General features: G+C 35.6%; 2 protein-coding genes across 3 annotated transcripts; one reads left to right on the plus strand and one right to left on the minus strand.

Annotated features, from left to right (window-relative positions):
* LOC144544235 (zinc finger (Ran-binding) family protein) lies at positions 1-3,930 on the plus strand. Its single transcript, XM_078292672.1, has 5 exons — positions 1-644; positions 1,062-1,179; positions 1,517-1,872; positions 2,439-2,537; positions 2,620-3,930. The coding sequence occupies exons 1-5, from the start codon at positions 49-51 to the stop codon at positions 3,761-3,763; spliced, it is 2,313 nt and encodes a 770-aa protein (XP_078148798.1). The 5' UTR covers positions 1-48; the 3' UTR covers positions 3,764-3,930.
* Positions 3,931-4,207: 277 nt separating this feature from the next.
* SNF4 (sucrose nonfermenting-like protein) lies at positions 4,208-14,076 on the minus strand. Of its 2 annotated transcripts, none has more exons than XM_078292876.1 (14): positions 13,741-14,076; positions 13,255-13,621; positions 9,537-9,624; positions 8,712-8,909; positions 7,664-7,771; positions 7,500-7,559; positions 7,165-7,254; positions 6,939-7,070; positions 6,485-6,629; positions 5,815-5,988; positions 5,419-5,482; positions 5,257-5,326; positions 5,045-5,162; positions 4,208-4,783 (listed from the first exon to the last, which is right to left on the minus strand). In XM_078292876.1, the coding sequence occupies exons 2-14, from the start codon at positions 13,377-13,379 to the stop codon at positions 4,692-4,694; spliced, it is 1,464 nt and encodes a 487-aa protein (XP_078149002.1). In that variant the 5' UTR covers positions 13,380-13,621; positions 13,741-14,076; the 3' UTR covers positions 4,208-4,691. The 2 variants fall into 2 exon arrangements, with proteins under 2 accessions (XP_078149002.1, XP_078148994.1); XM_078292868.1 differs by having other exon boundaries at positions 7,664-7,795; positions 13,741-13,960.
* Between the last annotated feature and the right edge of the window lie 4,634 nt (positions 14,077-18,710).

Consider the following 18,710-nt stretch of genomic DNA (forward strand, 5'->3'; position numbering starts at 1 on the left):
CGGTTGGGAGCTCATTGATATGCTTCCCGAGTCATAGTCTTACCCGTCATGGCCACCTCCGCTTCACTCTCTCTCCTTCTCCGCCGCCCTCGCCAGACGGCGTGGTTTATTATCCGGCGGCTTACTTCCCTCCCTCTCTCTTCAACTCCCAATTCAGATTCAGATTCCAGTTCCAATCCCAGTTCAGACTCCAAACCCCCTACTCTCTCCTCCCGCCTCTCCTTCGTCTTCGATCAGCTTGACTCTCTTTCCAAACCACCCGACCTCTCGGCGCAAGACTCAGCTCTCCACCGGATCCGCTCATGGTGGCGCCGTTCGGAAACACACCCAGATAAAGAAGAGAAAGAAGAACTGCTCAAACAGAATCCAAAAGAAAACATGGAAGCTACGTCTATGGCGGAGGTGTCGAAGAAGAAGGAGGTGGAGCTGGTGCATCCATGGCCCGAATGGATCGAACTAATGGAGAGACTAGCAAAACAGAACTATTTTGACTTGAGTAGAGTAGATAAACAGCGTGTGGCGTATGATGTGCCAATCGACCTCTCAGAGTGTAAGGAGGAGGTTTCACTTGATTTATCAAGGGACTGGCTTACAATGCGAAATGCATGCATGAATTTCGGCCGAGACCGTTTTGATATTATCAGGTATCTTTGTCTTATCTTATACTTTCGCTTTACTGCAAGCTCGGATAAGTTCAGGCAGTATCTTTATGCTGCCTGGTACCCAATTCGCCAAGGCAGCATTGTTAATTTGTTATCGAACAAAAAAAAAAAACACTTGATAGTTTTCTTCTTAATTAACAGTTTGTTTCTAGCTAGAGTTGAACATTTATTGAAATGTACTCAAAACATTAAAAAGGTTCAAATGACCAACCACTCCATAATTTATAAAATTAGCACCGTATCAGAATTTGCCCTCTTCTGGAAATTGAACATCTGAAATCCTAATCCTTTCTAGAAAGAAAATAATCTCGTGAAAATATGGCTTAGGTTTCAGTTTTTGACTCTTGATACTACCACTAAGTTGGCATTGACTTACAGTACTACTATATTAAATTTTAGGTCATTGCAAAGGAAAGACATTCAGACTTTGGTTGGCCATGGGTGTCCAAGCCTGGAACCAAAGGTGATCTTCTCAGCAAAGTTGTTAAGGAAGCTCGTCCACCTTGATGAAGGAGATGTATGTATTATCTCTTATGCTTTGCTAATATGGAGTTTTACTTGTATCTGTATTGTATTTCTGATGAGCTTTGCTTAGTTCCTCGTCCTGGTAAATAGGAGAAAATCAGGTGTTCCATAGCTTTGTTATTGAGAGATACAGTAAACTATCTTGGCCCCTAACTGCTAATGCTCAATACAATGACATGGAGGTTATAACTGCAAAATAGCTGACCTGCTTGCCACTGTATTTTAAGATATTTTCTTCAGTAACCTGTACTTTTGTCACTGTGCATATAATTGCTGTGAATATCCGATGAGGAAATACTGAAAATCACTATGGGTGGGATTTATTTCAGGTCTGCAGTGCCTGCAGTCTGAGAAACTCCTGCTCTCGAGGCTATATCCTGGTACCAAAAGAAGACGAAGCACGAACGCTAGACATAATGCGCATACTCCTAACCTTTGGTTTTGATCATGCAAATGGTTCAGTGGAGAACAAGGACCTGATGAAGCTAAAGCAGGTGAAGAATGTAGTGCGGAAATTGATGCATGAGGTGGCAAGTCTGAGTGTGGTCCCTATCGACCCGAGACTGCCACCACCTGTGTTGAAGAAAAGGGAGGTGAAGGTTAAGCAGCCACCACCACCACCTAAGAAGAAGAGAGTTGGGAGGGATGATGTTGAGATGAAGAAAGGAGACTGGCTCTGTCCCAAGTAATTTCCTACTTGTTCAATTTGTTATTTGCAACTTTTAATTGTGGTAGTTTCATCTAGTTCGCTCTTGGTTCCGTGGATTGTGCTGGGCTGGTTTTCCTCTCTGCTGTTAATAGAGTTTGGAACGAGGAGGATCATACACTTGGTAGTCAGACTCATTCAGAATAATGTTAATTCGTTTTTTTGTAATTAATCTAGATAGAGAAAACCTCTTCCATGACCATATTATTTTTATTAGCAATGATAAATTAATCCTTGGTTGTTAGGAACAAGAATTGTAATTGGTAAAAGCACAATTACTATCAAGTTCTCTTTAGAGATTAATTGTAATAGGAACCAACCATGTTATACCTTGTTTGAAAATAAGCACTTGTTCTTTTGGGTAGCCATGATGAACCATTTGCTTGTTTCCTCAAGCAATTGATTAGAAAATGCAAAATTCTTTTGATAATGAGATTTATGAAATTGGCAATTTAGCAAAGGTAAATGATGGGAATTCTTCTGGCAGATCATCGCTCTTTGATTTATATTATGCACTAATAATTCTGAAATGGTTGTGTTGTCAGGTGTGACTTCATGAATTTTGCAAAGAATACAGTTTGTATGCAATGTGATGCAAAGCGCCCCAAGCGACAGCTCCTTCCTGGTGAATGGGAGTGCCCTCGGTATCTTTTTAACCACAATAAATTTCAAACTACATATATAATGCATAGTACGGATAATAATGTACGGTTTTACTTCTGCCAGATGCCAGTTTTTGAACTATAGACGAAACATGGCATGCTATGAGTGCGAGCATGAGCGTCCTCCAGATGATTACACCTCTAATCAAATGGACTCCCGACAACCGGGTCCCACAAGGACCTGGCCTGAGAGGGGCCCACCGTCTCGTGTTCCAGAAGTTTCTGATGCCTGGAACTTTGATTTTGATGACAATGAATCTGATGGTGCTGATGTTGCAGCATTTGAGTTTGCCGATTCTTCTAAAGGAAATTTGGAAGAAGGGGATTTAACAGGTTCACGTGGAAGAAGATCAGAACTGGATGAAAGAAAAGATGTCCCTTATTCATCCAAAACAGGATTTGATGATTTTGATGACGAGGATGATGATTTGGATAATTATGAGATAGATTCTTCCTCAAGAGCAGGAAAGGATAGCGGCGTTGCTCGAAGAAGCTTTTCTGACTTTGAAGAAAGTGACGTGGATGACTACGAGGACTTTAATTGCAGTAAAAAAAATTCAGAGCGTAGGTCCCGTGATAGTTTAAACACTTCAGATAGTGATGATGAGGAGCTAATAAATCGTGCTAATGTCAGGGATAAACGAGGTGAGCTCAAATTTGATTCAGATAGTGATTATGATGATGCTAATGATTTCCGCTCTAATAATGCCAAAAGGAACCCGAGGGCTTCATTTAGTGATTCTGAATCAGATGCTGATGACTACCGTCCTTCTATGGAGAAACATTCGAAAGGTGGTAAATTTGGGTCTAGAAGTGACTTCGGTCGAGTGAGGGGGGCAAATCGTTCAGGAAGGGATGGCACGGTACACCATCAAGAGGATTCTGTGCGAAAAGGTAGTAAGTTTGGTAGTGATGGTGGGTTCAGAGGTTCCCAAAAGAATGAAAGAAGCAGCAGGGGTGGTTTTGACAGGAGGAGAGATAATGTACCTGGTAAATCAGATGAGAGCTTCAGGTTCAACAGGAGGCATCAAGCTGGAAATAATAGTTTTCGTGACCGGAGGAGAGATTATGTGCATGGCAAACCAGATGAGAGCTTCAGGTCCAATAGGAGGCATCAAACTGGAAATAGAAGTGATGATAGACACAGATATGATGATTTTCAGAACAGTGATGCTGTTGATAGGCCCAGGAGGGTAAATGTTAGGTAGGATGATTGATATAGAAACTTAGTTGGTGTTTCATGGAACTTAAAAGTCATATAATAGGGGTGCTGGTTCTGTCTTTCTTTGATAATAAGCCCATGTGATATAGAAAAGCACTCTATTATAATTTCTGTTCCTTTTTCTTTTTATGGACCAGCATTTGCAACATGCCATTGCGTGCCTTACTTTTCTTATTACAATAAACACCCACAAGGCAAATAAGCAACTGAAGTCCTCTATTTTAGAAATCAGAGATCCTGGCCCAATGCATATTTTTATACTATAATTGCATTATTTCTACAAAAACATCTAACCTTTTCTTTCCACACGGATCCGTTAATCCATTTCACATTGCCTGACTCGTGATAAATCTACCGAGTCACTGGTATGGTTACAAAACAATGGACATCAGAAGGTTCCCTGGTCAAATTGACCATAACAAATTTAAGATAGAATAAACAACTTATCTTTTTTTTTTTCTCCTTCCAGGGATTGGGAGGTTTACAACCAAACATATGTTTGTACAACAGAATCGGGTTTCATACACCAGCCCCTCTTTTTCCCCCTTAACACTCCAGTACAATCTAGCGATACAAAGCATAAATGTACCAATTCTCTAAAAGGAAGAAAGAAACCCATAAAAACATAAAAAATAAAGAAAAAAGAGAGGCGAAGGAACAAAACACAAACAGTAAGACAATTTCAACAAATAACTGTCAGTTGATTAGGTAAACAAAAGAAAGAGAAGAAACATTTACAGGCCGATAAATGGCTGTAATATGATTAAAGACTGAAAGGCACTAATCCAGGATTAATTAGACCCTCAACGGTGACATATCTCAGAAAAAAAGCAAATAGCAGGCTGATAAATTGGTTCCGAAAAAAGCAGAGTCAGAATTGGAATGGAATTGCTGTTTATGCTTTTGATTCTTGGCTAGCCCAGCAAAAACCTGAAAATATCACCTAGGGATATTATGCCTTCCACACGCTTTGTACCAGCCTCCACAATAAACACACGGCGGACCCCTATAATAATTAAAATATCAGTCATCTTTTTTCTAAAAAAAAAAGGGAAGAAGAGAAGGCAAATTAGCAAAAGTTGGGTTGATTCACGGAATACTAGTCAGGTAAAGTACCAGAAAAGAGCAGTTGGTCTCAAAATAATCCTCCTTCAGAACGAAAGCACATATAACCCCCAAAAGACATTAAAAAGGTAGGTTGTGTCAACCTCATGCATTTAGGTCAAAGAATACCAGCCACATTGTACAAAAAAAAAATTTGGAATACCTGGATTGGCCAATCGTTCCATGACCTTGAGCAGCGGATCAGTACGGAGACACATCTGGCATCTCTGCTCATTGAACAGCCCAAACTGCGAACTTGCATCTTGCCCTAGTTGTAATGCCTAAAGCATAAAAGAAAAGAAAGAACTCAATTTTCTAGTATATGGCAACTGATATTTCCTGAAATAAAGAAAATGATAGTCATTCTTCATATACCTGCTGAACACTCATCTCATCTAGGCGAATGTGCGTATAAACCTTGTCTTTAGCCAGAGCTGTGATGTCACTGTCATTAAAAATAGGAAGAATAATTGTTATCTTATGGGGAGGAAAATCTAAATACAAGGAAAAGGGAAACAAAAAGGAATACAAATGCACCTTCGAGAGTAAGTGTCCACCAAGGAATCATTTTCATCCACTATAGGTATTGAACTAACTCCAGCTGTCAATAAGAATCATTATAAAAAAAATGTGAGGAATTTCTTCAGAGCCTTCACAGGAGAAGTACGGAGAATAGGGCCTTTTGCATTAACATTTACTGTACAAGCAACGACTGACTTGCCCAGTGTTGACCAACCCTTGGGCTAACAAATTATACCACACAAAATTCAAGAAAAAAGGTATGCTAAAATCCAAATGGTACAACAAATGAGGCAACCTAATCTGCACTGTCCTTTCCTAGAGAGCAATAAAAAACCAAAACGACAGAAGTAGGCTTTTCTTGCACATGTCATGAAACAAATACAGTATACTAAAAGAAAAGAAGTATATAACCTTGGACCAAGAGAGAGAGTGCCGTGCTGAGGGATGCAGTGGGTCTGAGCATGGCAATGGGACGGCAATTACGGTCCCCAATGCTGGGTACCCAACTTCCCAAAGGGATTGAACTCACTGGCATTTGTAACACTGGCAGTACACTTACTGAGTGCCTGAAGTATCTACATATACCTAATTTATCAAAAGAAAAAACTAAAAGCATGAGTGAGTGGTAATAATTACATCAATTGCAGCATAGAAGGAAGCAAAAAACATGAAAAGTTATCTGGTTATTTCAAGTGAATTGGCCAGGTTCAACCCAAGAATGTATATCTCAGTTACAGACATCGCCCCATTACAGTATATCATCTTATTGAAGTTACCCGTACGTTCATTACATACCATACCGATAAATAATCTCTTTTAAAATTAATATCCTGTTTTTACATGACACACTATCAATATTTTATTTTTCACATTTTGGAGGTCCTCTTTCAAGGATCTATTGTTTACAATTAAAATATAAGCAGGGATTGAAGCCATCAATGAGAACTTAAGCTTCACAACTAACAAAAAGAACAAAAAGAACAAAAACTATCATTTTATGTACCAAACCTATGGTGCATTAATTACATCCCTTGACAAGCTCAAGACCTAATGCAGGGAATAGATTGAATGGATGGCTTACATTTCAGGATTCCAGAAAGAGAGGCGAGGTGCAAAAGCTGAGGGAAAGACCCATCATCAGAAGATGAGTGTACAACTGGAACCATAGAAACCTCGTTTTGCAAAATCTTTACTGCTACGTCCTTGAGCGAATCATACGGGCTTGCCTGATTGCACCAATTGGAAATCCTCATAATAAGTTCTAGTGAAGGTTTTTAAAAAATTCTATTTTTCTACTTCTGACAAACAACTTTCAAATTGAATAATGTAAACCTTTTCAAGTTCTCTTCATTTTCTATAGCAAAATTTTTACTTCTAAAATCATTTTACATACTAGTTTGGGTTTTTTTTCTTTTTGGTCTTTTTCAACCGAGCCTAAGTAGTCACTGAACCAGGGATGAGTACAAAGATGCCAACAATACAAAAAGACAGCTAAAAGTTGAACCCTTAAAGCGTATCAGGAAGTAGGGTTTTACTTGAGCTAAGCCCTGGAGGGGCCTGCCAAGCTGGTCAGACCGACTATAGAGTTGTCGCTTTCTATCTTTCCAAGCAGATATGGCATGTGTCTCGAGCTCCTCCTCTGGTACATTTGGTCCATGTGCCTCCAGCTGCCAAATCATATCAGGTTATTCACATAGAAGCACAAAAAAAGTTCAGTGAGAAATCATATGCAAGATAAACAAAAAGCTATAAACGAGGTACCTCTCGCAAAATTAAGATAAAATCTAATGGGCTAAGAATCCCCACAAATCGGCCATTGTATGAGTCCCATAAAGGTGCCACAGGAATTCCCTGAAAGATAAAAGCACGCAATCAAGCAATATTTTAGGGTCAATTTAGACACATTTCTATCAAAATCAAAATTATGTCAGCACCAAACACACCTTTCAGCACCCATAAAAATTTAACATTAACTAAACAGCTATTTAAGTACAGCTTTACATGATTTTACTGAGGTAAAAGTTAAAAAGCTGAATCCCCTTGATTCTTTGCAGAACTTGGGGACATCCAGAAGGGGTCAATATAAAAAAGTTCACCTGTTCATGGAGAATGTGAAAAGATTGCTTCACAGGCAAGTTAACATCCAATGCAATGACCTGAGAAAAAATATCTCATCAGTAGAGACATAGCAGAAAACACCCGGAAAATAATTACTAGAAAAAAATAGGAAAAAGAGAGAGACCCCGCATATCTGCATTACCTTTCCTGAATCAGGAAGCAAATCATAGGCATTTTTTTGGGACAAAAAATCACAAACACGGCGCCTTGAAACCGCAATGTCATTATCTGAAACCCTAAAAAGCCCATCCTGAAATTCCATTTGCCTCGTCAACTTACCATTTAGTAGATGTATATAGAAAATGTCAAAAACAACATCAGAGTAGCTGGATACAAAAGTATAACTATAGTTTGTAAGTCGCATACACTTAGAACACCAAAGTTTTGTTATTGGTGGTTCTTGTTGCTTTCATATTCTATTTTGTTAAAATTACAAAACAAATAATGCTCATGGCACTTATTTATTCTTCATATTCATCTATGTTCTTTTCTTTTTGGCCAATACAAATGCAACTTGAGATGGGGTATAAGACCACATGATAAACTATTTCAAAAAAGAAAAAGAAAAAAGGCAGGACTAAAAACCAATAACAACTCTGCACTCAGGCAAACAGCATTTTGGAACATTAGATAGTGGTCCAACCGCATCCATATATTTTTTCCTTTATCGGATACATACACTTTAAAAAAAAATAGTCTCTACAAGCACAAATCAAACAGGAGTCAAATGTGAATCAGATATTTACCAAATAATGAAGACAAGTTAAAATATAAATTCAGACATTAAACAAAACTACCAAATGTTTAGCAAGTAACATCTATATATCATGTCACCAATTATAAGGTTAAGAACATAATTATTATTCATAACATGAGTGCCAGCTGAAACTATCTTGCCATTAAGTTTAATTACTAACCATTATTGTGGTAAAAATAAAGACTTGCAGAATAAGTGTGTTCCTATGGACTGGGTTGAACATTAATGGACCTATTAGCAGTCTAATTGGGCCTGAAAAAATGAATATTTTAGAAAATATTTTCATTATTTTCAGCTCCACACCTTTAGGCCAAAATAGTGATTTTCCAGATAGCCCTATTGAAGCTTTTAAATTGTTGTACAACAAAACCACATATATATCAAAGAGCTTGATCTTATCTCCTGAAAATTAAAGATAAAATAGGGCGCTCACCGAGCGTACAAAATCATTGTCGACATCCATCTGCGTTGTGCGGTTGGAATTATTGGAGACCCCTGTGCTGGGGCTGTGTGTGGGACCCACCTGCTCCACATCACTTGTCAAAAGCAGTGTATTCACTATCCCAATGTTCCCCATCACAAACGGCTGCCTCTCATCATGCCTCCATTCACCATCAACATAGAACTTGTACTGCAAAAGAACAAGAACATAATTCGCATCGTTGCACAAAATTTATATTAGTCAAGATAGGAATAGATCCACGAAACATGACCATATTTCTAACCCAGGGTCATTATTAGGTCAGCACATTACAAGTCCAAAAACATGTGAAAGAGAAAATAGAACCAATTCGGTGGATCTGGAGTTTGACAGATCTGACCTTCTAGTTCAGTTGAAATAAATATGGTCAATCAATCTGATTAGGTTGGAATGCGCATCCTCTGAGATATCTCATATTTTGTGTGACCGATGTGTCCGGTACTCTATTCGGGGATAGCACAGGATCCAGTATTATTTGAGCTTTGAGATTCGTGCAGAACGTATTTGAAAGGTTGAGATTTTTCAAGAAGTCATGCAAAATATGATATATCTCAGAGGATGCGAATTCAGTAGGTTGACACCAAACACTTGACAAAACAGGATGGTTCCTGGTTTGGCCAAGTTTAGCCAGAACCCAAGATAGATAAATGAGAAATATGCTAAACACCATCCAGAAACTTAAGACCAGCTCTGAAAAAGAAAATTGGAAAATTAAAAAGTATATATCATATGAATGAAAATTTACACGCAGCAATATATTTTTGTGTATAAAAATACCTGGTGAACACCAGGATGCAATCTACAAATTGCCTGAAACACAGTGGGACAGCCTTCAACAGGAGACATCGGTAAATGCTCTGACCACCTGAAAATATGTAACTATATTAAAACATAATCAAATGGTAATAATAAATACAATTCCCAGAACAACGTTATCTGTAAGTCTTATCCAGCAGGTCCATAATCTAACACACTCTAACACACTTTACAATGGGATTCCAATACCTATTTCACGAATCTGGAGAGGTACAAGAATTAAAACACTACGTCCTAGTAAAAATTGACACAAGTACCTCTAATCAACACTACCTATAATAGGAAGTTTAGCTACCAACTGCATTGTTATGGTTTTTTCGCATACTTTTGGTAAATCACTACAAGTAAATAAATAAAAGCATTAAATTCTTTGATAATACTGACCGTGTACAAGAATTTTCAAAAAGAAAAGTCATAGTAAGTATTACAGATTGAAGTAAAGTTAGATATCTATGATAGAAAGTTGGAAACAGAAATAATCAAAATTACAAAAGATTTGAGTTATTGTGTCAAGATGCGCTTCTAAATGTGTCAACTGGGCTTAAAAACATGTTGATCCTATGAGCATCAAGCCCAGAAGCCCAAAATGATGCTGAAGGTCAAGAAAACCTATTAAGGGCTTGAATCTACCATTATCATTAAAAAGGGTCACGCGATGGTACAATCACACCGTTCACACAGCTAGATGCAAGGCAGCCGAGGCATGGTTGGCACAGCTGCAACCAACCAAAATATTCCAGCATTTATTAAGTACAATAGAACAGCATTTACTAAGGACGGTTACTATGTAGGAAGAAACGGCTGGCTCTGTCACTTTCCATTGGCAAAAGAAAAAGAAAAGGAAAGGAAAACGAGATAGGCATAGCTTCAAAATCAGAGAGAAGGTAAGGAAGAGAAAAACTTCAAGAAGAATGCCAAACCAAAGGTCATACATAGGTTGTCGAGAGAAGGCACTAACGACCTTGTAGCAGGACCTGCCATTTTAAGCCAGGTTTGTTTTGGATCTCATGTAATCTACAAGTACCGTAAATCATATCTTTTAGTATGAATTCAGGTTTGAACAGGCATGTTGCAGTTTCTTTGAAGAAATCTTTTGGAAATTTGCAAGTTTTGATTGGGGAAGAAATTGTAGCTGTCTGAACAATTCGACATTGTAACATCATCCCCCCTCCCCCCCCCCCCCCCCCCCCCCCACTCCAAATCCTAACCCTAAGCTCAGATTGACTTTGTCACTTCGCATCAACCTGGTGCAGGTATGGTACTGTTGTTCAATAATTCCTTTCATTATCTTCCTTTCCACAAATATGAAGCTTTGATGAGCAAAGTTCTTGCATTCATACTGATCCATCCTTGTTCTATTTTTGGGGTCTATACTCTCTAAGTGGTAAGAACCATAGAACAGTCAGTACTGTGGACCCCCACCGTCCTTGGATGGTGGATTGCTAGTACTCCCCACTAAAGCTGTTAGAACAATCATGTTCAGGTATGTGGCGCAGCCTTGTAACTAGGGATCCACTTGTCTTAGGAGCACATGTTATTATAGCTTTTATTGATAAAGCAAAACTTAATTTCTTTGATAAAGAACATTATTTCTTGCACATATCACTGTCCTTAGTTCAAATGTATCCCCAAATTAACCCCATTCCTCATTTGCAAACACATTATCGTGAACTATGTGCTATCATTAGGGCTGAGGATGGAACAAATATAATTCATGCAATCCAAGTCTGTATAAGAAACCTATCCAAATCCAAGCATGCAATCCACAGCTGAGAATGGATACATAAACTCGTAATTATTTTGAATGGCAAACAATGTGTATACAGACACTGATAATTATTTTGAATAGTAAAACAATGTGTATACATATACATACAATTTAATAATAATAATACCTTAAAAACAGATCGAATACAGATTATCCAGATTTCTATCAACTGAAATCAAAGGTCTTTCATATCACTTTTGTTAAAAGACTCATTTTGCATACATCTTATCTATCGTGAATGCTAAAAATAATAGTTTTATATTTATGCTTTGCAAAGTACTAATGCAGCCATACTTTGTGTTCAAGTCTTGATTTTCAACATTCGAAGGGCTGATGCAAGCTGCTCACTGTGATCTACATATTGAAAACTAAATTTTTTTTTTCAAATTCTTATTACTAATTTTTAAAATTTTCAAAATAATTCTGGACTGTTCAATAGCAATAATTTTCTTCCAATCTATTAAGTAGCTAAAAATAAAAAAAATATAAAATATTGGTTTCCAACAAGATTTTAACATGTACAACACATTGAGCAGTTCGGATTTGCCTTTCAAACTTCAAAAATCGAGATATACAAGCAAAGTACCAGTGCATTGGACTTTGCGAAGCACCATAACACAACACTAGCTGATAGTATGCAAATTGTTATCAATTTTGGAATTTTACAGTTTTATGTAATTATTTCAAAGAAAATGATATATTGACAACCATTTTTACATAACAACTGTGGTATCTAACAAAATGATTTATCAAAATCAAGATATTAAATTGTAGAAATATTTTTCTTAGTTTAGATAGGTAGTGTATCAAATTTGGTTCAACTTGGAAATTATCTGGTCAGCACTCAACTGCTGATAAAACCAAACTGCCAAATTTTCAAAACATTTATTGGATGCAAGTTTCAAACTCCGCCAATTTTGATACACAATATAGATAAATTCTACAGCACATATTTGTAATTTTACTTTTTAAATTTTGATAATCATATGATCAGTAGTCATGATGATCGAATAAATTTGTTCTCAATATAAGCTGTCCTTTATTTCAACGTGTATATTTTTGTTATAGTTGCATATTTGTAATTCCTGTCAACATACATAACTTACCTGAATTCATATCCATCAATTATCCAATTTGTACTGGTATCAGTCTTCATGTGGATTGATTTTGAATTCTGACAACTGCTGTTTCTTTTCACCTTTTAAATACTTTTGCATGTCGAAGAAAATAATCGAAAGTAATACTACAGGACAATGCTATTCTGGATTCTGTTATTATCAATTTTGGTGAAAGTATTGTGCTCGGTTGCACTCCAGTAGAAAATACTAGAATTAAATTCAAACTTTTTTACTACAGAATTTATGTCATTGGATGACTACATTATCATTACTTTATTAACTCTTATAAAAAACACTAGATATCAATATTTTTTTAATATAAATGAAGAAAAAAAAACCTGATGATATATATATATTGCAAAACTTATATTTCTGTTTCATGCATGTCATCCATTGTCAAAATTAAGTGCAGTTTTATCAATTGAATAACTTTTTGAAAAATTATAAACTACATTTCCATACCTATGGTCTAAGCCACGTATGCACAACGCCTCATTGAAGACTTAAACATCATGCATTGAAATTGAAAAAAAAATATCACTTATATCAGCACTCCAATTTTTTTAGCAGTCACATGCATATCCATCCAACTATCAAATTAACAAGGAATTTTGCAGAAACAGCTAGACAGGAGTATCATTTTGCACTGTCAGACACATTTTGGTAATTTACCAGTAAAATACTGGGCTCTGGAGGCTAATGACACATAACCCAGGTGTGTAAAAGGAACATACTAGACACCAAAAGTAAATAGTGAAACAAAGCGAAAGGTAAGAAGGCTAAAGGAAATTACCTGGTGAATGAGCCGGTCAAGAACACCCGCTTGCCTCCATAGGGCCAAACAAAGCGGGTCGGGATAAGGGCTGCATCACTGACCCGACACAAGTCTTGACTCGATTCAGTACCAGGAGAGAACATCTCAAAAACCTCCCAAATCAAACTAAATGGAACAACCCCCTTTGATAAAACACTAATTTAATTAATACACCTCCAGTCTTACACCATAAAATACGATTAAAACCCTAATTTGAGATTTCTCCTCCAACGGGATCCTCCACAAGCTGGTAGAGGACCCCAGAAGCAATCAAAAGACCCAATCTTTCAGGCGCCAACAGGCCAACATGAGAGGCTCAGAAAGCTCCTAATTTTCACAGATTTTCCTGAAATTCACACAAAATCCGTTATAGACAACATAAATTAGAGAGAAGAGACAAGATCGAGCCATCCGGTAGTTAAAAATCGAAGGACGACAAGGAGAATTACGAGGAAGGAATCAGACCTAGGTTAAGCTCAGCAGGAGAGGTGTATTCGGAACAGAGGGTGGCCTGAGGATGGGCAAACGCGAAACCCTAATTTAATGGGGGATCTGTAATAAAAGTGGATTCTCGCGCTGCGCTTGCGGATCCGAAGAGAGAGAGAGAGAGTCGAATGGAGACGAAAGAGAACGAGAGAGAGGAGAAATGTTGGAGAGGGATAACTTGGAAGGAGGTGTTCTACCGTAATTTTGGTAGTACGATCTATCCCTGACAGATGGGTCCCATTGAGGAATCTCTTAATATTAGGGTCGTCAATGTCAGTTAATTTCCCCGACCAATTATGGAAGAATCCGGTCTACAACAACTTCCGGGCTCCGGCGAGGGAGGTATGCTTAGCAGCCCAGAGAAAAATCTTAAATACTTTAATACCCTAATTCCGACAAGCTTTTTTTTAAAAACACGAATTAACTAAACTTATGATTCAATTTATTAAACGGTTATGAAAGTCATGGACATTAAAAAATTTCTGCTAGATTTCCATGAAAACGGTGATTAAAAATAATTATACTGATTAGACTTTTAATAATAGTCCACTGTTATGTCAAATACTGCTAAAGATTTTTTTTTAAAGTTTAAAGGCAACAAATATTTATTTTGATGAAACTGTCAAATTATCGGTCTGTTGCAATTTTCTATAGTTGATAGGTACATTGTAGTTTATAAATCAACATTGAGTAAAATAAAAGTAGATGTTAAATTCCTTTAATATATTGATTTTTGTGAGTAATATGGCGAGGCATAGTAATTAGATAAAATAGTATGAGCTAAGAGATTAAAATATTCTCATACACTAGGTAAAGTAAAGAAAAGATAATACGATGCTAAAAATTATGTAGTTTCTAATTTACGGAGCTTTTTCAATTTTGTTTCACTTGAATTAAAGCATAATAATTGAGTGAGACAATGGTAATATGCATATTACGAATCAATCTGTGATGGATTATCTTTATTTTCAAAGTTTCAATAGTTAAACTGAACCGTTAAACATAATTTGTATATGAAAATATAGTCCGATTACGCTACTTATATAAGCATGTCATGACATATGCTTATAAGTTATATATCTTCTTTTTTTAAAGTCCAAACGACAATCTAAACTGTTAAAACTAATCTCCTTCTTGTTAGCTTCATTTACATATTAAACTTTTTATTTTCGAATCTATTTAGTATCAAGTCAAGCAGTCAAAAAATGAAGATTTTTGTAAGTAAATTAATACATTATTTTTATGAAAAATCTTCATTTTCAAAAACTCAAACAAATAGTAAAAAGTTTTCAAAAAATGTAAATTTTTGTCTCCAAGCACATTTTAATATGAGATGTTGAACGGTCCGAATCGATTATTTGAACTTTAAAAATGAATATATAATTTATAAACATATCTTATGATATACTTACATAAGTAGTATAGCCAAACTCTTGAAGATGTATGGAAACAAAAATTTACAATTTTTACAATTCTTTTTACTATATTTTAGTTTTAAATATATACAAAATTACTATTTTCAAACGATCCAGAACTTCTAGATGAATTAATTTTCTACCATTTAAAAAATTGCAAGAAAATTATAAAAACAATGTAAAATTTGGTCATATGCATGTCATATTGACCGGTTCAAATCGACTATTCAGATTTTGAATACAACTATATAAATTCATAGCACAAGCTGCAATGTAATATGCATATTACCATAGCCTCACTCTATTTTTTATTTAGTACCTAAAAACATGTGGATTTTATTATAATTAAATGCTAAGACAATTGTCAAACAAAAATTAAAACATTTAAATCAGAAATGAGGGTTGTCAAATTAGTACTGTTTGAGTTAGGAGTTGATACTTGATTGTTTTTTTTTGTTAATTTATAATTTTATACTAAATTATATACTTAATGACACATAATTTGAGTTTTCATTTATAGCTTCTTTCAATTTTTATTTTAGAGCGCGTCCAAGGGTCATATTTTCAAGGAAATACATGGCAACAGTCTAATCGAAAATATTTCACAAGCACCAATGCACCATCCGTCCATCCGACAAATTTCTTTTACAAGTCATTTGGAAAATATTTCTTTAGTGTTGTTCAACGGTCTTTTTTGCATGTCATGTAAGCAAAAATAATCTTTTTTTTTTTAATGAACTGACAGATGCTGCCAGATAATGTATTAATAAAAGCATAATAAGCAAAAATAATCACTAGTTAAAAAAAAATACTATTCCTACGGGAATAAATTGGACCTAACACATTAGCTTATAGAAAATACATTGGCCAAGCTAATAGTCATTATTAAGGTCAATTTGTTGTATTGTGAAGTTTTCAAAATAGAACGTAATTCTTGATAGAGACAATTGAAGAAGGTTCATAATAAATTTTCAAAAGTTTTCAAAATATTTTTTTCGCATATTATAACAATGGAAGAAGGTTCTTATAACATTGTTAAAAAAAAAAAAAGGGTTCTTATAATATAATGGAACCATAGTTGATAACTTTTTTTCATCTCAAAATATGTTTTTCAGAATGAAAGCTGCAAACACCGTATCTAAGTCCCTTCTCAAAAAATATCAAATTGTTTTGAAGTATTGTCGCTGTACAACATTTAATTTTTAAAAGGGTTAGTAGTCTCGAGCATCACAAATTATTTGAAGCATTTGGTCTACCAAGTATGCTGTCAATTTGAAGCATTGTCACCTCACTTATTAGACAAAATAATTCAATTAATTACCTTTCAGTATTATGAAAACTAATCCATAAATACTCAAGTGCAAGATAAGTAGAAAGGAGAAAGAAAAAAGAAAAAAAAAGGAGAAAGAATAAAGAAAGGGGAAGGAAGTAATTAAGAGGGAAGAGGAGGGAGGGTGAAGGAGGATAAAATTGAAATCTACAAGGATATTTTGTTAATAATTTTAGAAAAGAGGTATTTTGTTTGAAAGTTTTTAAAATGAGAGTATTTTATAAAACTTCCCCACATGAGAGGCTCTTTGCTCCTCTCCACCGATGACCACTGCAGGGCTCACCTCCTAATATTTAAAATGATAACATTTTTGTTGTTTTTGCAAGATTCTAAATAGCGTACTATAGTATTTTCGGACTATAAAACTATGGTGCTATTGGCATTATAAAGTGCCGCTATAGGCGCTATAATGGCGTAATATGGACATAACACCCTTTTTTTAGCTGTTCCGCTATAATGCGATAAATTATATTTAAACCTTTAATTTTTTATTATATAAAAACATATTATTTGTTATTTATTTTATTATGTTTTATTTAGTATTTAACTATCTAATATTTATGGAATGAAAAATGAGATAATGACCACCAATATTCTAATACTCCCAGATTCTATCATTATTTTTGAAACCCTGTAATATTTCATGAAGTTATTAATTTAATATTTTGCACCTAATTTTTAAGATAATATTTGATCATGACATGACGGAACCGGCTTCGTTATGGAACGGCACATCATATGTGTCGGTTACATGCTGCAACTTGCGCATCTCGTGCCATGACCATTCGTGTGCCGTGACTATCTTTAGAAAATTTGGTACGGGATGGCACGTCACGAGACAACATGACATGTGGTCACGCGAGTCACATGTAATTACGACTGCTAGATCTTGATCAAATGGTGAATATGGAATAAATTAACTTAAATTATGATCAAATTGTCAAGCAAGTCATGTTTGGTCACGGCAAGTTTGGACACAGCGTGACTCACGTAGCATGACCATTCGCATGTCATGTTACATTTTGGTCACAAACGACACGTATGGCACATGAAAAAAAATTTAGTCACGACACAACATGAGACCAAAGTCACAGCATGACACATTTTTTCCACTATATTTGATCTTGTTGGATTATAATCCAACATTGAGCATATATGGAATGTAATTATAAATTGTATACCATATGATTGTTACAATTAAGTGATATAATATGGAATTAAGATATTAGACAATCTATGTATTTAATAGAGTGTGATCCATAAATGTGTAGAACAGTTTCATCAAAAAATCAAATCATTGATGAATTGATTCTAAGATTTGCAATTTAGAAAACTGACTTTGCAAGAGAGGCGGTTTTGCACTCCTATATAAGAATGGGTCCCCAAAGCACAAGATATACGATAACACACAACTCAATTTTCTAAACATCAGTTATTTTAGACGATATCTGAGTACCTTCTCTCTCTCTTTCACTATCAAAAATTAGAGAGGAGAATTTGATTAGAAACTTGGAAGGAATTTCTCATAAGCGTGTCTTGTTGTTTTGAAAGATTTGATCCAGGACCATACGACGTACTGGCAAGAAGGGTTTCTTGTCATTGAAGACTTGTCTCGTGCACAATAAGACAACTCTTCGCACTTGAGAATTCTATGATCAACGCTATGGAATCATGTATTGTATTTCGCACTTATTATTATGTTTTATGAGTCGACTTTGACATAAGACGGTCCATATGTTACGGTTAATAACTGTTTCTCCTTTTTCGAAATATAAGTGTTTGATCCCTAATTAAAATGTAATTGTTTAATCTTTAAATAAAACGTAATTGTTTAATCTTTATGATTCACCAACAGATCTAACTAAACAACTTGAATCAAAGAATCAAGTCAACCGAGAACATACAAGATATTTTTCCAAAAAATAATCTGTCGCAATTATTTTTCCAAAAATACATGCAAGATATAATTCAATAACATCAGTGCACATTTTATAATTTTTCGAAGTATAAACTGTACAGATACCTGAAAATAATGTTTAATTACCCCATTTTTGCAAAGTAGCTGACAAAACCTTGCAAATGGTGCTGGAGTAATGCTCCTCATATTCTTTGGGCATAACAAATCAAAATCCTCACATGGCAATGCTGTCAAATACAACTCAAATGCATCTCACTGCATCCATCATGCATACTTGGGAGCTGGG

The sequence above is a fragment of the Carex rostrata genome, chromosome 2 (genome assembly GCF_964058835.1).
Source record: "Carex rostrata chromosome 2, lpCarRost1.2, whole genome shotgun sequence".
Taxonomy (NCBI): domain Eukaryota; kingdom Viridiplantae; phylum Streptophyta; class Magnoliopsida; order Poales; family Cyperaceae; genus Carex; species Carex rostrata.